The following is a 27,489-nucleotide window of genomic DNA, read 5'->3' on the forward strand; positions in this document are numbered from 1 at the left end:
ATGGTTTCTCGTATTGTGTGTACTTTGTTATTTATTGAAAATTATAATTTATGATAACAATTATAATAATTTCAGAAATTTTATAATTGTTATGAGATATGTATAATAAATATGAGATATTGGTTGCATTAATTTTTTATCTCTACTAAATTTTAATTAGCGATTTTTCTTCTTTTCCAAATTATAGTCCTAGATATGATAAATAAACAAAGAGAAATAATTTGCTTAAACATAAATGCAATTAATTGATTTTGATGCAACTAATCTCTGGTTGTGAGTTTTTAGAGGTCAGCCACGTAGCCTTTGACAACAATGCCCGGTGCTATCTCTGTAGTAACACTGTTTTTTGCGTCTTTTTTATTCAATGCTTCCGTATTCTCATTCGCGTATTCCTCTGACATGAGGATCATTTCGTTCGGACTCCACTCTGGCGAATCTTTACGACTATCGCTACTCTTGTAGACAGTATTCGATTCGTCTAAATCGTTATTGCGGTGATAAGATTTTGGTACTGATTTCGATGGCGTGACGCTCTCGTATACGGGGTTACGTTTCATCGAAGCACGCTGATGAGGCGTTTTCCGCAGCATCGCCTAGAATAACAACCTGTTTTGAAAACTGCTTTTACAATATGTAGATTTCTCTGAAGTTTGTGATGTAATATTTTCATTTTTAAAACATGTTTAGAAAAATATATATACACGTATATAACCGTGATTAAAAGAATAAAACAAGTAAACTGAGATATTACTTGAAAGTTGAATGGTGGTGCATCGTCATTTTCATCATTGTTGTTCCTGCGTCCGATCATTTCCAATTCTTTGATAGCATTTACACTGTAATGGAAAAAAATTATGTTACGAAGAGAGAATTTATTAATATTGCTAGAATTTTTCATATTAACGATGAATGTACCGAATATCACTGTTAATATTGCGATTATTTCTGTTCTCAAACTCCCATTCTGTACTATTTTTTTTTTGAATGTTTGATTCATAATTGTTGAAGTTGCGCATTGCTGAGGGTTGCGTTCGATTGACTGGTACTGGTGGCGGTGATACTTTCTTCCTAGTGTATCCGGCGTCGATGTTGTTCTATATATAAATTATAAGTCTTTATATATATGTGTAGAGTAATTAAAATTGGAAAATTATTGTAATTATGTACTGTAAGATAACATCTCAGTATTTTCTAAAGAATCACTTATTATCTTGAAGAAAAATTACGTGGTCGTGTAATAACTCACGTTTTGTTGCAATTTTGCGCAGTAAGGAGTATAAGATTTGGAAGAGTGTGTGGAGTTACGTTTATTCGCAGATTGAAAGCCAGAAATGTTACGGCGGGGTGGTTCCTCCGGTGGACACTGAATCGGAACATTCGGATCCCTGGTGAATAGAGTGTTGATTAAACTTTGCTCACCGCTGATCGACGAACGATGAAGGGGCACGCGATGTGGCGAGTTTGTTGTTTGTACCTCGATATCTAAAAAAATGTATCATGTTAGAAAAGAGATGATGATATAATCTCACAAATAATATATGATAAGCTAATATATATGACAAAACAAATTTATAAAATTTATTAATTTGGGTGTTTAGAACTCTTCAGAATTTCTTTGTAGCGAATTTAGATACCTCTGGTGTGAACATTTTTGTTAGCCCAGGGTACGGTTTGTCTACGTAACGGTGCATCCCAGGACTCGTGCTCGTCGCTTAATGTGGATGATATAGACCTGCGATAATGTCTTTTTCAGTTTATCTCAGTTAAATTGTCGAATTGCTTTCAAAATTCCTACTTTTTTAATAGCAACCACGCGATATGAAGAATGTATGTATGCACAAGGCCGAAGACCAGCATGTGAAAAAAGAAGACAAATAGTACTGAACAGAATATCCAGAAATGTACATACATAAAGCACCAACAATCTTAATTATGAAATTACTATATTTAATAACAATTTCATAATTAAGATTGTTGGTGCTTTATGTATGTATGTACATTTTCTGTATGTATGTACATTTTCTGCATATTTTTCCAAATTTCGTCAAATGACTCTCATGTAATATTTTCTTTTCGTCGATTTCGTATTCTTGAAAATCGACTATATTATATCTTACGCAGAATTGATTTAATTCTATTTCTTATAATTTTCATTAATTTCATTTCTATTGTTTTACCTTTATTATATATTACCGGTTTCCAAAAAGATCGGTAACGAAAAATTATACATTCTATAACACTCCCCGAAAAATTCTACCCCTGTTTGATCTATAATTCTTTGAAATTTCGTCAATTATTTACCGAAAATTGAAGAAATTAGAAAAACCGGTTTCCAGAAGATCGGTATCGAAAAACTATACACCCTATAGCACTCCCCGGGAAATTCTACCCCTATTTCATATACGTTTGGTAAAAATTCGGTCTATTGGTTTCCGAGATCATAGCGGACAAAAAAAATGCAAACCCTCTGTTGCTTTATAATAATAGTATAGATAGTATAGATAGATATGAAAAATTTTTTCTCAAGATAGCAAAAAGTTAAAATAGTTTAAATTTTACGCGCGTCTTGTAATCAGCGTATGCGTACAGAGGTCACGCGCATCGCATCCGCCATATTGGCGACAAGTTCGCGCCGCGTCGCGTTGTTAAGAGGTTGAACTCCGGACGACTCCGGTACCGTCTCGCGTTTTTCATGTCTGTTACTCGTTAAAAGTGTTAGTTGCTCGCAAAGAACTGCAGGATATATCGGACAAGTATTGGATAATTCTACTAATTCGCGTGAACGCACTGCTGTTTCTGTGGTTCGCGATATTCGATTTCGCTCTGGAGTTGCGAAGGTTACGGCGTTTTGTGGTCGGCAGTGGCACATGCGCACAGGTCGAACGCGCATCCGCGTAGGCAGCGTCATCTTTACGGAACGGGGTAACGGCGCGGCGGGATAACAGTTGGTAAGTAAATTTCGTCACTTTGCTTGTATGTATGTATGTCTAACCGATTTTACAAAATTTTATTGCGTATGTTCATTAAAGACTTTATGATTTTTAAAGCGCAATTTTTTCGGGTTTGAAATGATTTTACCATAAAATAAAAACTTCCTCCGGATACATTAAACAATATCTCGTTTTTTTTTTTAATTACTTTACATGTAATCTTAAATGTTAAAATTTTTAAGCATTCAATATCTTTATATCTTAATATGAAGGTTATGTCTTAATTGATTATTATTATTTCTCTTTCAAATATCTTTTCATGTTCAATGAATAGTCACTGATTCACAGTACTATATTCACTGATTCAGATTTAGAGAGTATATGGTAAACTTATGTTCTAGTTATCAACATTTTATGCGTATCTCTGGTACATTTTTCTCATTTAGGCTCTTGTTACGGGCTGTTTAAAAGATGTTTTAAGTAACTTACCCTGCACGTTTAATGTTTACGTTCGAAGGATCGTTCATGTAATTCGTGTCGAAATACGGGAGCTCTTGTTGCATATTGAAAGGCAGTTTGTAAACTTGAGGCGGTTTTACCTCATTTACGTAGGCATCTATTTTGGCACTCGGATCGATCTTTTCAAGGGATACAACATGTTCATTCATTTTTTCCAAGGCTGCCACTATCGATTGATTGTACAGATGAACCTGTTACACAAACACTTGATAATTTATTTACACTCTTGGGTGTGAGGTTTTAATAAAAATTCGTATATTGCTTTATTTTAAAATTAAAGAAAAAAAATCAAGAAACTTGGAGTAAAATAAAATGTAAATTGGTAAATATTGTTAATCATTAATTTATATTTTAATTAGTTTTTAAATAATTTTTCGAAAAAATTGTTTGAAATTTTGGATAACATATTTGTTTTGTATTAGAAGAAATAACAGACTGAAAGAAATTAATCTATGAATTTTATTTGGAAAAGAGATAATACCTGTTGCGATAATTGCACAAAATCTTGATATCGGGCTGCACGGTACCGTAGGAGGACTTGGAACAGGCTTTTCGATCTCCATTTGCTGTAATAGAATTTGATGAAATCCTTCGTCTCTTGACTCATTTCTTCCTTGAGTGAAGGCCCCATTTCTCTTCTTACAATATGTCCTCTGTATGCTGAACAAGTATAATAATGAAGTATAAGCGACTGATTTATACAAATGATTATAAAATAAATATATTACATAAATATTTATAAACTTCTTGCGACGGGTTGTTAAACGTTTAATATACAAATTACAATTTATATACATTGGCCGTTTAAATAACACACATAGCTCTTACAAAATTTCTTCAGGTTGCATCATAAATCCTGCTGTATCTTGCACATTTTAAATTTACAAAAAAATGAAAACATTTTTTTAATTATCACATATAAGATTCTAAAAGAAGATAATTTCGTAATTGTAAAAATATATTATTAAAATATGAGCGCCAGGATTTGTTCATTTGGAAACATATTGTTGTGAAAAATATGTAAAGTACGTGACTCACATTTTACATAATCAAGGATCAATGTTACTTTCTATATTTTTCAATACCTACTTTTCTGTATCATCAATGCCGCTTTTTCTTCAGTGAGTGAGTTATTTCTCTTGATTGACGCTTTCTTCACTAAAACAATGCACGTTATCGATTGAAACATTAAAACATTTATAAAGGTATATATATATATATATATATATATATATATATATAGGTATATACATATATGTTACAGTTAAAACCCGAAATCCGTCAAAACCTGAATTTACTGGTAAATTTTAGTTTTAACTAAGCCTTTTCGGTGATTCGCGTTCTAACTGAAAGAATTTAGTTGAAACTAGAATTGACCGAATGCATTTCAGTTAAAACTAGAATTAACCGACTGCTTTAGTGAATTCGCGGTCTAACGTGTTTCTCTTACAGTCAAAACGCGAAATCCCTTAATCGGCAATGTATATGTTTGTTAATATTTGCGACACTAATAATTGACGAAGAATATAGCACGTAAGTAGCATCCACAATCACAATTCATTATACTAATATTGCATATAATTCGGGATCGCATATAATGACATTTATTTTAATCGCATTTTTGACTCACAAATAACGATCGAACCTTTTTTAACTCTTTAAAATTAAGTTAAAAATATACGAGGATTCATTGAGTAGAATTATTTGTTCTTGCACTCGCTGTTGTTATGACATTTTAAATTGCAGAGAACTTCTTTGAACCGACAATTGCACTTTTTAGACATACAATAACGCTTGCAATCGCACATAACAAATCCTCGCTTTGTGAAGGTCCACGCTGCCTACCGGCGGAGGTGGGTGCGGGAGGGGGGCCAAAGGCCCCTCTTGCACCTGCGCGCGCGCGCGCGCGCGCGTGTGTGTGTGTGTGTGTGTGTGTGTGTGTGTGTGTGTGTGTGTGTGTGACGGCCGAACTTTCTCGGTGTCGATAATGTCAACATTTCTAATTTTGTTTTCTCTATATCTGTCTTTGTCTAACGAAATGACATCTGTCCTTTATTCGATCGCTGCGCCATTTCTCGCTACACGCAATACTACTCCGCACGCATACATACATATGAGATTTTCAGACAAATTTTTCTCTTATACTAAAGCTTCTAGGCTCATTTCTGAAAGCACAACATTGTTCTTTTTTGCAATTCCGAGGGTGCTGTATGCTTATTTTATACGTACAAAGTCTAAATTTTTATGTGCAGCAAATGTTGTCACGAGTCAAACTATAATTTTTCTATTTTTTTTCGTTTTTGATGTAAAATCGACTGTAGCTCCCTTCGTTTTTATGCGTACTTTAATTCTGTAAAAAAGTTTTTTCAATTCCGTAAAGTCAATTCAAAGTTTAGTCTGTTCAAAAAAATGTCGGTAATTCTTGACACTCCAGCAGCCCTTAAGTGTTTAAAGCGCGTCACTCACACACACACACACACACACACACACACACACACACGCGGGGGGGGGTGCAAGGGGGGGTCTTTGGCCTTTCCCCCTCCCGCACCCACCTCCGCCGGTAGGCAGCGTGGATCTTCACAAAGCGAAGATTTGTTATATGTTATATGCCATTGCAAGCGTTATTGTATGTCTAAAAAGTGCAATTGTCGATTCGAAGAAGTTCTCTGCAATTCAAAATGTCATAACAACAGCGAGTGCAAGAACAAATAATTCTATTCAATGATTCCTTTTAATTTTTGTACTATTTTCTAAGTCTTTTTGTTTGATTTTATATTATTTTGTTTTATTTTATATTCCTAGACAACAGAGTGTTCTTAAATAGTAATGTTATCAGATTGCTGTAATAATTATGTTCCTGGAGTCTAATAATTAATATAGTTTGATTTATTAGTAATAAATACGTTTTATTTGAGTAATTCATCTCTGTGTTTTCTAATTTTATATTATTTCTACAAATTCTCAAGCAAATTCGCTTTGTGAGTATATCAAAAGTTATGCAGAACGCGTCGTGGACGTTTCTCAAATCCACATCGCGTTGTGGATAAAACGCGAATTTACTAAAGCGGTCAGTTAATTCTAGTTTTAACTGAAATGCATTCGGTCAATTCTAATAGTTTTAACTAAATTTCTTTCAGTTAGAACGCGAATTACCGAAAAGGCTTATAGTTAAAACTAGAATTTACCATAGTAAATTCGGGTTTTGACGGATTTCGGGTTTTAACTTATAATATATATATATATTAAACTATAAATAGTTGACAAATCGCGATTTATTCGATCGAAAACTTACTTACCACTTTCTTTCTTGATATTACACATTTTCGAGGCAATATTTTTACGCGCTAGAAAGGCACGCATCATGCATTGAACCTTTATGATTTTTTTCACTTGAGTTTCATATAAGCGCGATAAATATTCCTCATTGTAGTACTTTAAGAAAACCTTGGTCTTGCCGATAATCCAGCCTTCCATTTTTAATCTGATCAAAAGTAATCTGCAGTTATCTTTCGTCATCTCTACCGTTTCGTCAAAGTCGAAGGCTAGAAACTTGTATCTGTAATTAAAAACAGCGGTCTTTGCATTTCATAAAACGAAAACGTACATACATGTAATAGAAAAGTATTAATTGTTGCTGGTTGTGTAACATATTATTTCAACGAGTTCTTATTCATTTAGCTTATTACATTCAAGTCAATAAACACATTATTTTTCTGCAGCTTACTGTATTTAATCAAAAATATTATTTTTACAAGACAATTAAATTACCTTCGAAGAAATTCTTGGAACGGTACTCTGTATGGATATCCGCGTCGTCTGGCTTTCGCGGTATCAAGAACTGCTAACGCCCTGATTTGTTGTTTGACGATTTCGCGGTAAAAGCTGCGAGGAGCATCATCGAGATCGGAGCGTATGCATCTGACAAAATGTGTGCCGCCCACGCCTATCGCGAGATTTTTCAAAATTTCGAGACTCGTCCCTCTGAACGTTGACGAGCATGTTCGCATCTTGCGCGACTGTGAGTACTGTCCTCTGGACGCAGTGTTATATTTCTGCTGAATTTAAAAAGAAAGGTTTTGTTATGCTGTAAACTAAAGGATTAATTTTCGTGGAAAGTGTTTCGTCTTCAAGTGCTTTTGACGTTAAAATTAACGTTTAAAATAAAAAATGCTTCGAATTATTTGGAAATCGAATTCATCAAATAATATCTGTCATTGAAATTAAAAGATAGGGATATTAAATATATATCTTGAGATATAACAAGAGATATGTCTATTTGCAATCATTTCACATACTCGTAACATAGAAGATTCCTGCATAAGAGCACTCCATTTCTTTTTCGACGTATTCTTAGCCGCGAGACAATGTTCGTGAACGATCGTCAGGTTTCCCGACTTGGTTAGCTTGTTGGTGAACATCTGCTTGACTGCATCGTGCGAAGAGAATCTCATCGTGCCGATCATCTCCGGCGGTATGAAGTCTCGATTTTTCGTGGCAATTTCGCTGGCGTCGTATATCAGCTTACCGGTGTAATGCGTGACCGTGAACTCGTGCGAACTCACCGGTTTCACGTGGACGCCACGTTTATGTTCTTTAATCCTCTCGAGAATATACTGAGCGTCTTGCATTTGCCGTGAAGCGTCGTCGATAATGTGAAAGAGGCCAGCTTCTTTGCTCATTAGTTCATCAACCGTTTCCTTATTATCGTAAAAGCGTAATCGTTGCACGGGTATATCCTCCTCTTCTTGTTCTTGCTGAAATCGTAATAGAGAGTACTCGATACTTCTAAATTCTTTTATTTAGTACATAATTGTTAATTTTTTAGTTTATTGCTGATATGATTTTACAGCTGTGCAGAAAGTTTTTATGATCGTAACTTAATTAATGCTAAAAGACGCGAGTGGATTTTAATGTAATAGCGTATATTCAACAGACAGATACTAAAACAAAATCTTATAAATTTATTATGAGCTCATATGTTTTAACAGATTATTTATTAGAAATTTACCATTTCCCAAGCGAATACTTTTTGATTATAATAATATTGCATTTGTTCGTTTAACGTATTCACCAATAGCTGTTCCAGCCGATTTACTGAGAAACATTCGAGTCCAAAGTGATCAAGGATGCTGATGGAATATTTATCGCCACTGAAAAATCAAAATAGAAATTAAAAAATTATCGATACAAAATTCTTATATTTTTATTCTTGTGGTCTGCATTTCCATGAAATCTTCGCGTAACTTACTAAAGGCTACGAGTCATTGAAAGTTTATAGTTAATGATGTTGATTGTCCAATCTACTAAACGCTGATAAAGAGTGTTCGCTAAGACATCTCGTGCCTCTTTCGCTTCTTCGCAAGTGTGCTTCCTACGTATCGCTGATCCCTTCACGATCAAGCAGTAATTAATGAGAGCCCAAATAAATTTCTTCGAGTCCAAGCCAAGAAGTTCTGCCACTGCAATTCGAAACAGCTGATTAGTTTTTACATCTCATGAACAAGTAAATATTTTAACGGGATTTAATATACTAAAATAATTCTCTTGCATTGACGAATTAAAGTTTTCGAATTCAAGTTTTTTACCTCTGTTAGCAATTTTGCTGTTGTCCAACTCAGCTTCTCCGTTATTGCCTTCAACGAATCGAATCTCTCCGAGCATCAGAATGGCTGCGAGAATTTTCCAAATAGTCTCGCAATGCTCCTCCATGTCCATAAACTTAAAACAATCCCTAAGTTCCTCGAGTTTAACCGCGTTGTTTTGCGGATCATTTCTCACTTTGAACGCTCGTTTCTTTTCGGTGCTTTTATCGGTTATTCTGAGGTATCGAAGGTTTCTACCACTTGGTAAGAAATACGTTTTCAAATTTTTTGATGCCTCGAGACCGTCGTAAAAGTAGTAAAAAATATGAAAGTTTGATTGATTTCTGAAAAAATACTTTTTTGTTATGAAATGTTAGCACATCGCATACTTTTGCGAATTATTATTATTTTCTATTTCTCGTTTTATCATTTTTAATATTAATTAGATTATTATTACAGTTAATTAGAGAAGATGTCATTTTCGGTCGGACTGGATCTTGCTAGTCTAATAATAATATTTCTATGTGAATTTTGTTTTAATTCGATTATATTCTAATTTATTTTATTATTTTTATTATTTATTTTTATAATTCATATAATTTTATTATTTTATTACATTATTTCTGTATTTTCTCGAATTGTGTAAAAAATTTATAAGAAGTAAGTATTGCTTATTTTGGTCATATATGCCTGTATAATGGTAACCCGTTATACATGGGAATATAGAATGCAATATATATTCTTTGGTGCTTCATACTTCAATTTGTGCTATACTTTGCAAAACTGAAAATCTCTAAAAGATTAGAGATTTTCAGCTAAAAGACTCAAAGTCCGCGTAGTCATATTATGTTGAAAAAAAAATTTCTTTCAAGATAAGTAAATTATACCTGTCGCGAGTCGAAACGCGCCATTTTTCCAACTGATACAGCCAGAATATTGCCCCCGATACTTTGCCGGTTTTCCCGAAAGTTGTCTGTATTTGCAATATGCATCTGGTTGAATTAGCATTCAGCGGTGTCGCCGCGTTTGCAAAAGCATGAATAATTTTTATAGCTCGCAGCACTCTCGCTCCGGTATCGTGCAGGCCCTGAAAGTAAAAAGATGTAAATAACTTTTCTTGTAATTTTGTTTATATATTGTTAATACGGTCGCATCGAGCTCACTTTTCCGAGGAACATAAGGTGCTCCACTAGATGCAGCATATTCGTCGTTTTCCCGGAGTCACTTTCACCGGCTAGCAAAATGTGCTGAGCTTCTTCGTTAAGCATGACATCTTGAAACGCGCTATCCGCCACGGAATAGATATGGGGAGCATTATCCGATCGTGATTTGCATTGATATTTTGCGTGATACTGCAAATAAAATTATTCATGTTTTTGTTATACAATTTATAATGGTATATGTAGTTTGCAATCTCATATTATTGAACACACATGATTGACAAGTTTCCGCTCTTTTATTATAAAATAGCACTATTTGATGTGCGCGTGAAATTACAAATAAAATCTGAAGATAAATCAAAAAGTGTATAGGTGTAATTTCTGCAAACTGATTATAGACACAAAAATATTGCATTGACATTTTGCGTGATGCTGCAAATAAAATTATTCATGTTTATGTTAAGGTGCCTTTTCATGCTGACGCTCGACGCTCGATTTGGGCGTCAAACTTGATCATGTGATAGGTCACGTGATAGTCTTTTTAATTCCAGCGTCAAATCAATTGCTTGTTTCGACGCTCGCATATTTGATGCTATTTAGTCTTCTTACCGATGAAGTTGGTCACGTGACCAGTTTTGACGCTTAAATCAAGCGTCGAGCGTCAGCATGAAAAGGCCCCTTTATACAATTTATAATGATGTATGTATAGTTTGCAATTTTATTATTGAACACACATGATTGACAAGTTTCCGTTTTTTTGTCATGAAACAGCAATATTTGATGCACGTGAAATTATAAATAAAATCTGAAGATAAATTAAAAAATACAACTGCATTTGTTATTTCTTGCTAATTGATCATAGACACAAAAATATTGTTTGTAAATTTTAATGTAATAATTATTCTTGTTTTTTTTTTCAACATTTTTTTATTACATTAATATTTTTTCTATCTGTGTGTTATTCTTTAATGATGAAAGTTTTAATATTGGTTTCGAGAAAGAGATAAGCGCAACGATGTCATTTTTGTTAACGATTAAACTTGTGAAAATTATTTGTCAGAAAATCGATGTTCTAACATCAGACTTACGTGAACACCGTAAATATCGTGCTCCTCGTTCGGGTTGAGTATCAGTAAAATGTCGCCGATAAACGTGTGATATTCACCTCGCCGCAGTTTCTCGCGAAGTTCGTCCAAGATGATGTCTTCAGTCAGGATATCCAGTGCCGCTAAGTCCTCCATGAGCATTTGTTCCGGTGGCTCATTCTGATGAATCTATATCCAGCCAATTAAGATTTTCTTTTAACACATATAAGTCCATCATTCGCAGTTCAGCTTGTGTTTTTTTGCGCGAGTCGTTACCTTCAAGAAACCATTACGAACTATCGATTCCGCTTTTCTTTGTTGTCTGCCCTTCTCCGAGAGATCCATTGACAGCGCTTTGATCTCTTGCGTCAGCTGAAAAATCACGTTGTGTATATTTAATCTTTTGATTTTCATAATAATTTACATCAGTTGATTATTACATCGAATTTAATATTTGCAGACTCTAAAAAAGAAAAGACAGATCGAAACTATGTGCCTTATTTATAAGATGTTATGAAAAGTTATGGAAAATTTAAAATAAAAAATATTTTATAAAAGATGTTAATTATATTCTCTTAATGAAAAATTAATTTTATTAATGCAATTTCTATTATTTTTAATAATTAATCAATCGAGTTTTAAAACATAAAAAACCGAATTTATGCATTTAGGAATTTTGATGGCTTATTGACAACTTTATAATCATGCGCTGTACTTATAATCTACCTTTTCTAATTCATAGTCTACATTGCATTAAAATCATATATTACAGGATAATCGTTTTCGGGTAGCTCCGACAGAAAGGGATGCTCGATGATCTCTATCGTGTACGGCCTGTTCTCGGGATTCTTTTCGAGGCATCTGAAACAGACGTGTAAGCTCTCACGTTATTTCGTTCGCGAGTTCGCGACGTTCGTTTGTAATAAAGAGATTTTCATGTCTATCCGGTCACGTACTCCGAAATGAAGTCATTGAAATTCTTCGACCAGTTCGCGGGTCGGTAGAGAGTCGGCGGTGGATTCCGGACGATCTGGAAGAGCGCGCGAGTCGGATGCATGTCCTCGAACGGTGCTTTGCCGTCGGCCAGTTCTATCGCCGTGATGCCGATGGCCCATACGTCGACTCGGCTGCCGTATCCACTGTCGGCTCCGCTGTCTTTCCCACCAATCATTTCCGGCGCCATCCAGGACGGTGAACCTACGTAGGTGCGCCTTTTTTCGAGTTCGCTTTTCATCGTTCTCGAGAGCCCAAAATCCACTAATTTCACTTCGCCTTCCTTCGTCAGAACGATATTGCTGCCACGGACGTCTCTGTGGATCACGTTGTGCTCGTGCAAGTGGATCAAAGCCTGAGAAAGAAAACACAATGTGCAATATCTGGTTTTAGTATTGTCGTTGCGTACAAGATTTATTTTATGAAGTTGAGAAATTATTATTAATAAGATTTAGAAGCACATAGACGAAAGATTGTTAGAACAGTTAAATTATATTCTCAGGGGAAAAACTTGTTATATACGTGTTATTAATTTAGCAATAGAGAGAATATTTGGTGGTGCTAAGGATTTTTTTTTTAATTGAAAACTGCAAAGTGTGCTATAAATATTATACAGCACTTCGTGCAATGTTCTGAGATCGCAGACTCGAATTTAAGAACAACACGAACGTAGTATCTTTGAGATACACGGCGATGCGGAAGAGAAGTTGGCAACTCGGCACCTTCAGCGTCTTGCGAGAATCATCTTTATAGATTTACTGCAAATTGAACAATCTATAATTTGTGGCCGGCCGTGCTCACAGCGCGTAACAAGCGCGGGTCAGTGAGCACAGTTCCGACGTGGCATGGGCATGAAATCATTAATACCTGGTTCATCAGCAAGTCGCTTCAAAGCCACACTCCGAAGCTAAAGCTAAGCTACCTTGCGAAGTTGCTCATTATAAACGCGGAATTTTTCATTTATTTCCCGCGGATCTACAATTTATTTTTAATTTATTTTTACGTATATTGGATAAATCTTTTATTAATTTGTTTTAATTAATCAAAGAATACAATTATTTTTGTCTCTGATGTAAATTTCCATTTGAGTTCTTCGTATATCAGGCTTATCGATGTCAATATCAGACAATAATAATAAATTTGAATTATTTATATTAATGTTTTTTAAATAAATTTATGTAACAAATTATTACTTGTATGAAATTTATATTTCACTGGATAGTGCATTCGTTTTGACAAGTAAGACAGAAAAATAGAAAATACCGCTAATGAATGTTCGTTGAGAGACCGGGCAGTACATAAGAAATATATAGTTACAAGGGTAAGGAGGGAACTTTCAAAGGACGAACGAATTGTTAATTGGCGGATAAAGATTAAACGGGATATAACGATCGTGCAGAAGAAGCATACTGGTATAGTCTCCATTCGTCTCTCGTTCTTTATCCATTTCCCGTGCTCTCTTTGTGTTTCTGTTTCGAGCACTGTGCGCGCTTGCTGCGCGCACTTCTCTTCGCGGGCATTTATTTCGCGTGTAATTTGCCGGCATTAAACGTCAGCGTGGTCTGATTTACCGCACGAGTGACCGTGGACGAATCGCTACCGGGCCCATGGAACACGTATCTGCGAGGAAAGAGCATAGAGGAGAGAACGGGAGGAGGAAAAAGAAAGAGGGAGACGGGAGGGTTGCGTGCAGTTTCCAAGGTGGAGAAGGAACGGCGTCGGGGCAATCGGGGAGGTGAGGAGAAAGGGCGGGGAGCGCTGGAGCCCAGTGGCGAAGGGCATCGGATTGTGCGTGCACGGGGCATACCCGAAAGGTAGACCCACATAATGATTTAGTGACAAACTGCTTGGATCGTAAATATTACCGCCGTGTGAGCCATGAGCCACTCGCGAGAGAAAGAATACTGGCGGGCCCATTACACGTTGTGCCCTTTCGCCGCGCTTCCTCGGTGAACTTATGGGGGAAGAAGTGGCTTTCGAGAGAAATATCTTTTTCTCATTTGATGAGAAAACCTTCGTCAATCAATGATACTGCATGACATTTTCGATTGTTATAATTATTATTATAAACTTTAGAATCAGAAATTTTTTTTCACATATTTACGTATACCCATGCACAATTACGTATGCCTTATGTGTTATTATTTATTTTATTAGTTATCAAATATAAACCCACATTACCTTTTTTTTACAATTTTATTTTGTTATAATATTAAAAATAATATTTCTTTTCTTTTTTATTCCATGATATTCTTTCAAGATTTAATAATTAACTACACACTGCACTTCTTCCTGTTAAATATATAAAACTATTAATATCTATTTTTAGAACGTGTTACAAAAGCGTCGATTAACTGGAAATCAACGCTTGTCGATTTATTTTAGCTTGCCCGCATACAAGGGAATAATGAATTTGAATTTAATGCGTTTGCTATTAATGTATGAAAATTTTTTAATGCGTAAACGGGAATATATGTATATATGTTTTCTACGTTGAAGAGAGTGCAGACGATGCTGTAATGTAGTCTTGTTATGTAGTCCTGTACTACTATACTCGTTTATCTTGTACCGGTGTACGGACTACGGAATAAATGACAGTAATGATATGTCTTAAGCGCTTACTGTTTAACGGCTCGTGACACTTATGCTGTATTAGTCATGACACTATGCTGTATTGGTCTATAGTTACGATGTTGTAGTTGAATATAATCATAATATATTATGGAACAGAGTACTAGTCAATATAGACAAATCTGTGTGGATAGATAGAAATTATCATATTATATTAACAAACAAAAACAAATCAGTTTTTTATATTTAACTATATAAAAATTTTTGTTTCTAATTATTTCTTCGTTATTACCTGAAGCTTTATTTTTAAATAAAATTTTTCTTCTGGTGATTTTTTACAATATCAAAATAATAAAATAAAAAAATAAAAAAAATAAAAAAACTATTATTTTGTTGATCAAATAAAATATTATTGATAATATAGTAATAAATAATATCGTTTGCTGATTAGTTTAATTATTTCGTTCTTTCAAGCATTTGAAACACCTGACGTCTTTATTACAGCTAATTTTATTCTGCGCGCGCATAAATGATAAATAAAGAAATAAATAGTCAAATGCAGAGACGTAATGAGCAAGGAAAAATCAGTGACACACGAACAAAACGGAAATGGTCACTTATAAGTTTCATCCTGTGGCGTGCATCGGTTATTCGCTTTTTTCGATTCTCATCTTTATTTTTCCGTCTATATATACATGTGGCTTCTTAAGTTCGTTGAGAAATGAGCACGATATCCTCACCAATTATCCGACCTCCTAGGAGAAACCGGAATCATGGAAGGTAGTATCATTGTAAATAAGCGAATCCGTTTTCCGTGACCATTAACTATATTAAGCAAAATCATAGCAATTTATGAAACCGAAGGGTGTTCAGCTCTTCGTATCCCATTTCTCCTTCACCTTTTTTCCCCGTTTTCTTTCTCTTTGTCTCCTCTGCTTTTGTTTTTTTTTATTTGAGTGTTATTCGAATCTCAGTTTGTGCTTTATCTGCGTCATTCCGGCACGTTTCGTCATCCACTACATCAGTTTTTGCTTGTTTCTTTCTCGAAACTTATGGAAAAATTAACGTTTTATGATTGTCGTAAACAAGGGTAATTTTCAATTAATGCGGCGGTTTAAATTTATTGCGATGTTAACTGTATTACTCATTAATATTAATAATGATCAAAACAAAAATAAATAATATTTGTACGCTGGTTATGAGTTACGCGAATTTATTAGGTTATTGCCTTGTTATTGTAAATGAGATAATTAATTCATTTTTTACTAAGTTAATTACTAATTTATTTACATAGACAGTACAGAGATATATTTTTTCTTTTTCTTTCAAAATTCATTATTATAAGACTGAAATAATTAGTCCGATATTTTCAACAAAATTGTATACCTATATGTGTTATAACACACACACATTTTGATAAAAATATTGAATTAATTATTTCACTTTTATAGTAAAATACATATGAATTAATTCTGAAAGAAAAATTAAATATATCTTTTTACTGTCTATATCAAGAAAATTTGTATACAACAATAGAATTAAAATATTTTGTCAAATTCACATAGTTTACAACATTTTTATATGTGTGTATAATGGCGTGTAATTCTATAATTATTCGCGTATAATCGTTGTGTAAATTTTTATTTCTGTAAATAGTTCTGCAACACACATCCCCCCTTTAGAATTTCAGTTATTTATCGCATAGTTATCCTAATTATGAGTCGTATTTTTGTAAAGTCGCGAAATACCCCGCTTTTTCTGTGTCTTGTAATTGCACAGCGCGAACATACTTCGGCGCCAATGCGTTTTCTGTAATCAGAGGGGTAACCTGCCGCAAGATAAAAGCATCGTCGGGACATACCATCGAACATAATTATATCGTAATAACGCGACTATTGCCGTGGCTATATACATCTACTATTATCATTTCTGTCGGCTCACCGGTGCGCGCTCTGTCATGCAAGTAATATTTAATACGCTCTCTGTATCAAGAAAGGGAGGAAGGAAACAGAATGACGAGGGATAGCGAGGGGTACGGTGAGGGGTAGATTGCGGCACAATTTTGCTGGACATTCCGCGACGGCCACTTTTCTCAGCTACCGACTCATATACCTTCTCGTACCCGAGCAAAAACTAATTACCTTGCTCGGGCTTACCTCTTTTCGGTTAGTCAGATATATTCGCGTTATAACACCAATGATTTATTATTTATAATCTTAGGTCTTATGCAAAACGTGCCACTTACCTAGGATCTTTCGATCATTTATCTTTCGTTAATTAATTTGGTTCCTGTTGTATTATGTTTTTCTAAAGGACATTTCGGTGACTCTATCTACAGTGTTACTTTAATTTATATAATATCGTTTTAGCTATATATATATATATATATATATATATATATACTGCCTACACGAGTGAGTCTTTTACGTACAAGACATGGCAAAATAATAATGTATTGTAAATAATACAAATTGAGAAAAATTGCATCATAAGAAAATATTGCGGAATATACCATTCAACAATATGATGTATATATCTCGTGTAAAAAAGTATATATGTCATAATATACATATCTCGATACATATATTACGTAACAGGAAACTTACCCTGATCACTTCCCTTAAGATGAAGGCAATATGTTCCTCTCGTATTCTTTTGTCACTTGCGATCATCCCACGAACGAGATCTATGACTGTTCCACCTTCGCAGAGCTATAACATATAAATAATGCCATGTTGTTAGTTATAATTATAATCATGCGTTTGAGTTAAGAAACCTAAGTTAGATGAAAAAAGTTAGCAGCAAAATTGTGCTCATTTATTGAGAATTTGAGCTTAAACTCGTCATAAATGTTATGAGCGATTCACACCGCTTATAAGATAACTGTTGTGTAACAATTGCTAACTTTTTTTTTACTTATGATGTAATTGTGCAACATGAGATTGATGTGTTAATTGAAATGCCAATCTAATTGCGGAAGTAATTTGAGTCGGTGGACGGGGGTTTAGAATTAAGTTTTACGTGTGTGTGTTTGTATTCCACAAGCCTTGGGGTAAAATATCTGTACGAAAGCTTCTACTCTAATAATTTCTGAATGATTCTTCATTTAATTATAGATTTTACGAAAGTTAATTCAGGCAGAAAAAGACTCTCGTAATCCATTTCTCTAGAAATTAAGCACCTGAAGAACTTATAATCAAAAAGTGTAATAAACTTCGCGCATATGTCTACAATTACACGAAGCGTGCGGTAATTATGAGTAAACGTGATCCAACGCTTCATATATTACATTACCCTAGACTGTCTCATGTGAATCGCACGGATCGTAACAGATTCAACCCTTCTCTTTCACACAGATTTAATACAGATTTTTCCAAGCCTCATGCTTCCTTCGTTAAATTAAAAGTTTGATTGTTTTCGTAGGATTATATTTTTATAAAATGTTCGTTCGAACATTATATTCAATAACCCAGATGTTATTCAATTGCGATTTAACTTTAGCAAAATTGAACGGTTCTGCGTTCAGTTTTGCTAAAAGTTAAATGGCAATTAAATAACATATGTGCGACGATGAAGAACCTCTTTCTCGAATTTTGCCAGCAGAAGTAGAGTCGCGCAAGGCTTTATCGGGGCCTTACATTCGCGCCAATAAAACTCGCTCGATATGAAATACCACCGGCGATAAATCCTTGCCACATTGTCGTTGCATGTCTCTTTCTCTTTCTCTCTCTTTTCCTCCTCGAGATCTCGGCGCTCGTTTCTGCCTGAGCCGACTTTAAAGCCGATTGACTTACAAAACTGCTATTCGGTCCGCGCTGCACCGTCGACGAGATGCGTCTCCTTTCTACCGCTACAACAGGCCTCCGCGGCCCGTTGCGCCTTTATTGCTTGTAATCTCCGGCAACGAGCAATCAGCGAGCTTAACGCGTAGCGACCGGCGACTCATTACGTTTCTTCGTTGCGCATACTTAGCCCGTCTCCGAGGCTCGCACGCGAATTCGCTTGCCGAAGTGAATCGTGAGATTCAGGCGAATCTCGTCGTTTTTGGCGTGTTCACGCGTCGCCTTTGAATCTGTGCGAGACTTGAGAGAGGATTGATCGAGAATGTGGGTGGTCAAAGTTAAAAATGTATAAGAAGTTGCTTTGTGAGCAAATAAAGATGTCAAATATCTCGATAAAGAGATATTCTCTTAATATAGATATCAAAATATTATAATGGTAGCTTAATTGAAATTATGTGTATGATTAAATATGTATTTACGTAATTAAGCATTTGTAGGTTTTGGAATATGCTTTTATGCTTAAATCAATGTTTATATAATAGATTTACGTAAATTAAACTATAATTATTGTAAAGAAGATCATTGAGTATATCTCTCTCTCTTCTTTCTTTTTTTCTCTCTTTTTTATCAAATTAAGGGCCGGTTGTTTCAACTTGTTGGTCAGCTAACTAATAGTTAAATCATATGTCCATCTTTGTCTAATGTAATGGATAAATAAAGACATATATATGATTTAACTATTAGGTATTAGTTTACCAACAGGTTGGAACAACCGGCCCTAACTCTGATTAATAAAAAAAACTTGAACTGATAAAGAATAATATTTTTTTCCATATTCATAATTATTTCTAAATTTTACGTTATATTAAAAATATATTTCACATGTTTTTTCGTGACAGCATAATTTTTGGAGTTTACGTAAAAAAAGTATATCATGTAACTTTAGAAAGTTAATGAAACGATTTTCTTTAAAAACATATTTCTGATGTTTATTAACGCGTGTTCTGAACGACAAAGGGCGTGGCCGAAAAGGTCCCGATTCCCGAAACGACTCGGCGGATTTTCGAGTGCGCGTATTACGTCAACTCTATCGTCGCTTTATCCGAGATAAGTAATAATGTTTCGGGCACATACCGCGGAGGTCCGTCCGTAAATTAAAGCCGCGACGTGCCGAGCCTCACCTGCGTACACGAACGAGTTTAATGATTGTTTAATGGGGGCGCGCGTGTGTCGTAAATTATCCGTATATTCGACGGTCTCAAATGCTTGAAATTGCCTCCGGGTTCTGAGCACGGGTATACAGACGGTAACCCGCTCTTTCTCTCCCTCTCTTCCATTGTCTTCCTCAAACCGCCTTCATCTTTCGTTCTGCATCTTTGTCCCGTATTCTCCCTTTTTTTCCTCTGTCTTCTCGTTGAAGAATTACAATATGTTAAAGGAAACGCGCATTACGGGTATTTTGCGCGGAATCGATAGGGACTTCGTTGCGATTTCGACCTTTGGTACTATACTATATAATATCGTATTTTAAAAATATGCGTATTGCAAAATATATTGGGGACATTAATGTATTAAAATAAACATTTTTTGAGGAAATTAAAAAAAACGAAATAAATATTGTTGACCTTAACCTCCATCTTCATGTGATATATACTTTAATAAACAATGAGATAAAAATAATGAGTTTAAGAAAGGGGAATTGTGAAAATGTTAGTTGGTGCCTTTAAATTTGCATTATTAGTCACTTTATAGCATGTAAGTTATACTTTCATATTTCGTGCTTTATACACAATCATAAATTTTTAGATTTTTTTTACATAATTATCTTTCTAAAGCTTACCTCCATGACGAACCATATTTCGTCGTATTCGGCTTTCTTAGTTGATCGTCTGCGATATATTCCGTAGAAATCCGGTAGATTTGAATGACCGGCGAAATCACGAAGAATATGATACTCTTCTACAATTAGGAACTGCGTTTCCGGCGTGAGCTTTTGAATCTTAATGGCAACTTTTTTATTTCCTGAAACACAATCGATATGTATATTTATCTTTGCGTGTGATTATTCTGCTGCAGCAAGCAGCAGTTTTCCCATGCTTCTGTATCTCGCGCGATTTATATTTTCATGGTTTTACACGAATTTCGTCTACATGAATGTATATCCTTTCGTTACGTACCAGCTTGCTGATCAATCCCTTCGTAAACATCGCCGCATATGCCAGTACCAATACGATCCTTCAGTTCATATCTCTTTCCTGGATCCTGAATACTATTCAATCGTTTAAGAGTCATAGATCCTGTGTCCTGGTTCTTACCCCGATTTTCCATTTTCCCCTGCTCATTTCGGACGTTATCGTGAAAATCGTTACTTTCTCGTTGTTTTCCGTAACCGTAATCGTTCATTTTGCAGGTAGATAGTGTCTGTCATCTGAAATGTGCATGCTAGAATAGAAACCGAAATATCTATAAATCATTCTAAATAATTAACAATGATTAAAACATATGCATATGCGGAAAAAAGTATTTTGAAAAATAACTTTTATTCTGCGAGTAATAGTTATTTTTATGCAATTAGCGATTCAAAAAAATTTGAGACAATATGAATATATAAATTCCTTTAAAGTAAATAAAATATTTATTTCGTGGAATAATTAAATAACTAAATGCATTAATTTTAGTTCGCAATGAACAATATCATTTAATAAGAACGATAACAGATTATATTAAAGCTTCGATGAATTACTTTATCAACTAACGTGTAGTTTTTGTAGTACATATTATAGTAATACATATTTTGTAGTAATACAGATTGTGTGTCATATGAATTTATGTATTGTTTCTTTTTTCAGAAAACTGATACTTATGGATGTGTACGTCGATGATAAAGAAATGCTCCTTTACATCCTCAAAGAAATCAGGGTCGATATCTTCTTCTTGTGATCAAGTCGCAGGATCGAGGATGACTCTTTGAACGCTCTTGGAATATTTTAAGAGACGTCAAGATTGGGTCGGTTGAGTGTTTTAGCAGCCTTCCCCCCACCCTTTCTCGGACCACAAAGGTGAGTGCTAATTATATTCTCTCTCGAGTGCCCCGTGAACGAGTGGTAATCGCTAATTAGTACCTTGCTTCCTGAAAGCTTCGGCGGGCGTTGCCGAAGAAGGATCGGGCGAAGAAAGGATCGGAAAGGCGTCGTTGGCCGCGAACCTGACTCGCATCTCTGTCTGTTTATCGATCGTATGTTTTAATCGAATTATACAAAGCTTGCTCGTTTTGAGATTTAATCGAATTCTTCTTACATAAACAAATTAAGACGCGTCCATCAAAATTTCTCTCAGAAGATTATTTTTCTTAATTCGCGAGATATGGAATAATTATAAAACTTTCACGGTAAATTTATCATTTTTGTGTCAATAAATGTTTGCAATTTACCGATAAGATGGAATAAAACAAAATTAAATATTTTGCAAATATTCTTGTATAATTATAGGCGCTTCTTCTAAAAACAATTTCGACAAATTAATTCATAAACTTACCATTTAGTCATCAATACTAATTGTAAAGCTTGTATATGGCTATTTTGTGACTGTTTCCTGTACAAAAAAATGTACAGGATGGATATCTTATAGTCTATTTATCGCACACATATATTACGATTTACATAAAAATATTTTAACATTCACCGCCAAGCGTATTTTAGTTGATTTTCCATTTACGCCGGATTAAATGATTTTGTAGAAGAACAATAAAATACATAATTTATAGTGTTGAATTTTTAGTATTAAGTTGCACAAAAATATGATATATGAAATTTATTTGACAATCACTCCATGACAATCACTGATGATTGACAAAAAACTCAGTGTCAGTCACCAGTAACCATTCACCAGTCATAATGGTGTATGTGTTAAACGTGTGACAGCAAAATCACGCAATAAATATTTTTCGTATATCTATATATTAAAATAGCAAAGAATCTGGGATAGTAGATAGCCAGTTATTTTTCTTTATATATAATTAATGTTAAGATGTTATTTTCTTAGCTTACGCTTTAGCATAATCCATTTACGAGTTACTCCGATTTTTTTTTATTTCTCTTCTCTCTAAGGACGCAGTTGATAAGCTTCATGAAAGCGTGCCGTTTCTAATCGTATTATCATTCGGTTTCAAATACTATTACAACAAAACGTATAATCAAGATTTCATAAATAAAAAAAAAATTTCATAAATAAATAAAAAGATACTTTCTTATTTTTTCTTTCTTATTTTCTTTTCCTTAAAAGTTTAATTTTAACTTTTTAATATAGAAGCACGCGTTTTATAGGATATTTCTTTATAATTTTTGTCTTTTAGTAATTGTGCATCTTCAAAGATGCGATCATTTCAGTTAATTTAATTCTGCTTCGTTCATTATCGCGAATTAAGCGTCACACCTTCGAGTTCCTATAAAAAATTAATCTGCTATTCCTCGACACGTATCCTCGGATCTTTGCGAACTCGTGTAAATCCCTAGCTAATGCACAGGTCGGCGAGAAAACCACCGAGTATGCAGGGCGAGAAAAGAGAGGAGTCACGTCGTTAGCCAATTCATTTATTCCCGGTAGGTCGGCGCCCGTCCGGCATAATCCGTCGATTTGTCGGCACGGCGTGTCCCGTGTAATGCCGCTTCTTGCCGCTTGTAATCGAGTCGGAGGAAAGGAGAGCGACTCGAGCGAGAGGACGGCGCGTCACTGACTATATGTGAACGGCCGTAAGAAAAGCCACTCGATCCGGAGAACGTTCACAGTTCCATCCTCCTTCTCCTTCTCCTCCTCCTTCTTCTGTTAACTCCCGGCGCCCTCCAGGATCTTCCTGCCTCTGTCTCTCTGTCTTTGCCACCTTTCCTCTTCGTCCTGAGCTGATCCTGCGTCGCCTTCCTTTCCGCTTTGCACCGATGCCGGTGCAAGTTTATTGATACGGTGGGGCGCTAAATTATTGATGCCCGACTGCACGCCGCGAGACAACGAAGAAGGAAAGGAGGAGGTGGACGTGGACGTATCCTGTGATTTCAGAAAAAAGTTTTCCACGTCACTCGGCCCGTCACCGGTCTTCCCGCCGCTCGCTTCTCGCTGCCTTCGGCTCGTCCTCTTCTGCGTATTAAACAAGCGAGGTGAACTCGAGAGCCCGTGCTCTTTAAAAGGAAGGAAGAACTGTGGGACAACGAAACGCACATTGTGAGAAAGTTTCGCGCGATATGTATGAGGAACCATTGCGAGGTATGTGTTAATAGGGATGAGTTCACAATCTCTCTGATCTCTTCTGACTTGGCTCCTTTCTGAGAAATTGATACTTGTTCTCCGTTTATGTTGCTTCCGTGGAAAACCGATTTGAATAATCGCTGCTTCTTGAGAAGTGTTATTATTGCTATCATTAGATAAATGCTGTTCTCGATTCTCCGCAAGTTTCCAGCGTCGCTATTGCTAAGAAGATATTACCATAGTGCTGATTATGTATTTTTTTTTTAAAGATGATGGCAATTGGTAAGGCTAAACCCAATCCATAGCATTCCAGAAATTGAATCTAATCGCACAATCGTGTTGAGTAACTATTGATTGGTATATATCGGTACGCGCAAGGTATAATTGCCGCAAGGCAATCGCTGATCTGTTGCAACCTCCATTTGCATTTTCCACGTGATCAATTGACTGATTGACTCATGCAACGTATATAGAAATCAATAGGCTTCCCGACATTCGTTTCTGCGTTTCTGCGAAATTCGTACATTCGCTTCTCCAAAAACCAGCTGTGTGGGAAAGTTGATATCTGCTCGGCCTCGAGGACGGTCGCCTGCCACAGCGGAATGTTAGCACCGCGAATCCCTGGGAAGAAACGGCAACGGTAGTAGAGTGGCAGAAGAAAAAAGAGGAGGGAGAGGGACAGGGGACCGAAAACGAGCGTCGTCGCTCGGGTCCGACCAGACTCGGGGACCAGTTGAAAAGGGTTCGGCACTCCTCCCGCTGGAAAGCACCGCTGGTGAACCGCTGTGACAAGTAGCCCGCTCGCTTCTCTCCCGTGCTCGTGCAAGAACCGCGCACTTGCTGCGTAGCGTCGGTATAATCGTTTATTCCTCTTCCTTTTTCTCGCGACCAATTATTATCATAGCGATTGAAATGCCTAGAGAGTTTTCGCTTATTTTCATAATAGATTTTGGATATGGTAAATCCACTGCTCAAGTGAACCTGTGTGAAGTAAGCACACCATTTTGAAAATTTTGAAATTCCAAAAGTTGTTCCGGGTTGTTCTAGACTTGTTCTAAATTGTTCCAAAAAATCAAATTTTTTAAATACAAATGTTCGTGGAAAATTAATAAAAACAATTTTCTGACCTGGCACCCTATTTTTCGAAAATCGAACTTTTCAAGGTTGTTCTAGTTGTTCTAAATATTGTTCCAAAATTAGTTTAATTGGTCAAAAAAACTTTAAGAGATATTGAAAAAAGAAAAATTTTGAAAATAAAGTTTTTGGCTATTTATTCGTAAATAAAATGACTTACAAAACTGTTTTAGAACATATTTATATCCGCGAACAACTCAGAACAAAATTTTTAAGACCAGAACAAGAATCTACAGGGTACTTTACTCTTTATCGGAAAAATTTGTTTTTTGATTTCCTTAGTTAAAAATCTTGTTCCAGGCTTTCCGCGTTAAAACTATCGTGTTCTCCACTGGAACAACTCAGAACAAAATTTTTAACCAAGAAATTCAAAAAATAAATTTTTCCGATAAAGAGTAAAGTGCCCTTTAGGTTTTTGTCCTGGTCTTAAAAATTTTTGTTCTGTTGTTCCAGTGAAGAACACGAGAGTTTTAACGCGGGAACAAAATTTTTAACCAAGAAATTCGAAAAATGAATTTTTTTGATGATGAATAAAGTGCCCTTTAGGCTCTTATTCTGGTCTTAAAAATTTTGTTCTGAGTTGTTCGCGGTTATAAATATCTATGTTTTAAATCAATAGTTTTAGAGTAAGTTATTTTATTTACGAATAAAATGGCCAAAAACTGTTACTTCTAAAATTTTTCTTTTTTCAATATTTCTTAAAGTTTTTTTGACCAATCAAACTAATATTTTGGAACAATGTTTAGAACAACTAAAACAACTAGACCAACTAGAACAACCTGGAACCTGAAACCTGGAACCTGGAACAACCTTGAAAAGTTTGATTTTCGAAAAATAGGGTCGTGCCAGGTCAGAAAATTGTTTTTATTAATTTTTCACGAACATTTTTATTTAAAAAATTTGATTTTCTGGAACAATTTAGAACAAGTCTAGAACAACCCGGAACAACTTTTAGAATTTCAAAATTTCAAAAATGGGGTGCTAACTTCACACAGGTCTCGAGTAACGTAGCAATTCTTCAAGATATCGCGAAGTTAGCGCGAGTTGGTTTTTTGTTCCAAGTCGCTTTTTCTTCGTCTTTCTAAAGTTCTCCCTTTGTGTAGTTTAGATTGTACTTATCTTTCGTTTTTGGTGCAGGTATCCGCAATGAGGCAATCGCCGCGCACACGGGTCAAGTCTTTTCGCATGCTGCGGTTCGAACTACTCGCGGCGTAGAAACGCGTACATCTCGAAGGCGGGACGTCTTACGGAGTCCTTTCTTGCTTCGCGTCTTGTTCCTTTTATAGACTCCCAGCGATCGATGCTTTCGGCAGATAAAGTGTCAGAGCCTGTTCGTAGAGTCCAAGCCTGAGGTGTTGCAATTCTCGCGTTCTCGTCTCGAAAAATTGTAGCGATTGTACGCTATTTCCGTCAGCGGGCTAATTGATACCAAGAACCTGGTCGCTTGGTCTTCTCTTCGCCGAAGCTCATGTAACATTTAACCTCCCGGTGTATTTTTTGGGTTTGCGCGAGTCGCGAGAGGCTCCATCTCGGCCCATCTTCGGGTTTTTCTCTTTTGCTTCATTCTTTCGTTTCAACAATGTCGATGTCAGAAATTCCAATACGACGGACATGCGATTTTGTATGTTGCTTCGCTTGGAAACAACCTGTTGTGAAACCTATAAATGAGAGATGAATACTTTCGTGTATCGCCACACGAAAGTCTTATGAATAATTTTTCTCTCTTAATATATATATCTTACCATTGTCGTAGCAAAATATGACAACTTGGCTTCAATAACACTTGCTATTGAATGCATTTTACGAATGATGTTATACTTTTTGTTTCACTTGTTATAGTTATTAAAATACTTTCTCTTTATAGGTTTTCTATATACTTAAAAAATTAGAGAATAAAAACTACAATACGTTGTTATATATACATGTTGAAATATGGTTAATATATAATATTTACTTTATTCATCTTACACAATATTAAAGAGAGGAGATCTTTTACATAATTTCTTCTTTCTAGTAGAGAGAATAAAAATGTTTACCTCTGCATGTGTCGTAAATAACTTAAATAAGATCAATCGCGACACATTTTATTTAGTATTCCAAGTACCGATTACACTATCCGCACGTTACTCTTCGCCGTCACACCCGCCACTCCTCGACTTCATCATTTTTCGTGTATGCGTAACTTTTCTTCACGGCCCTCGCATCCGCGATACGGTAGGCGTGGTGACGACGAGAAGAGGGTGCGCGAAAATTGTACTTACTTACGTAAGAGACGCCGCTCTCTCAAGTCGTCCCGTGCGACAGAATTCACCTCTAATTAAAACGCGTCTAGCAGGTCGTACAGGCCCCCGCGGCGTTCACCCTTGCAGTGCCAGCCGCGACTAAGTGTACTACGACGTATTCGTATGGGGTGGCAGTGCGCGAGGGATGCGAGCGCGATGCTTGGCTTCCATGATCCAATAATACCGACTTAATTAGCTAACTGTCTAACTCCGAGC

At 35.7% G+C, this 27,489-nt stretch overlaps 2 protein-coding genes across 8 annotated transcripts in view; one reads left to right on the forward strand and one right to left on the reverse strand.

Moving 5' to 3' along the window:
- Positions 1–93: 93 nt before the first annotated feature.
- On the reverse strand, positions 94–27,406 carry Ninac (STKc_myosinIII_N_like and MYSc_Myo21 domain-containing protein ninaC). 7 transcript variants are annotated; one of them, XM_077419696.1, is made up of 24 exons: positions 27,257–27,406; positions 20,800–21,050; positions 20,463–20,644; positions 17,447–17,551; positions 12,233–12,624; positions 12,047–12,137; positions 11,553–11,648; positions 11,280–11,465; positions 10,195–10,383; positions 9,919–10,118; positions 9,035–9,375; positions 8,698–8,908; positions 8,458–8,599; positions 7,745–8,203; positions 7,218–7,504; positions 6,746–7,005; positions 4,539–4,607; positions 3,931–4,109; positions 3,420–3,640; positions 1,635–1,732; positions 1,247–1,482; positions 916–1,094; positions 752–836; positions 94–593 (listed from the first exon to the last, which is right to left on the reverse strand). In XM_077419696.1, the coding sequence occupies exons 2-24, from the start codon at positions 21,023–21,025 to the stop codon at positions 282–284; spliced, it is 4,746 nt and encodes a 1,581-aa protein (XP_077275822.1). In that variant the 5' UTR covers positions 21,026–21,050; positions 27,257–27,406; the 3' UTR covers positions 94–281. The 7 variants fall into 7 exon arrangements, with proteins under 7 accessions (XP_077275822.1, XP_077275823.1, XP_077275821.1 ...); XM_077419697.1 differs by having other exon boundaries at positions 20,800–21,064; positions 27,257–27,383; XM_077419695.1 differs by having other exon boundaries at positions 20,800–21,064; positions 27,253–27,373.
- LOC143904777 (protein Wnt-6) overlaps positions 21,547–27,489 on the forward strand; it is a 102,792-nt gene continuing 96,849 nt past the window's right edge. Inside the window, exon 1 of the mRNA XM_077419702.1 lies at positions 21,547–21,681. The gene's annotated coding sequence lies outside the window, so the exon portion shown is untranslated. The remainder of the gene's footprint in view (positions 21,682–27,489) is intronic.

This window comes from Temnothorax americanus, unplaced genomic scaffold, assembly GCF_048541705.1.
Source record: "Temnothorax americanus isolate GAGA-0224 unplaced genomic scaffold, ASM4854170v1 Scaffold58, whole genome shotgun sequence".
NCBI classification, from domain to species: Eukaryota; Metazoa; Arthropoda; class Insecta; order Hymenoptera; family Formicidae; genus Temnothorax; species Temnothorax americanus.

What these genes read in the sequence shown, in the direction of transcription:
- Ninac (XM_077419696.1), bottom strand. Translation starts at nt 21,025, where the DNA reads ATGAACGATTACGGTTACGGAAAACAACGAGAAAGTAACGATTTTCAC. An exon ending in TCAATGACTCGTAGCCTTTA is followed by an intron (nt 8,600 to 8,697) that starts GTAAGTTACGCG and finishes TTGATTTTTCAG; the next exon opens with TGGCGATAAATATTCCATCA. An exon ending in AATATTAACAGTGATATTCG is followed by an intron (nt 837 to 915) that starts GTACATTCATCG and finishes TTTCCATTACAG; the next exon opens with TGTAAATGCTATCAAAGAAT.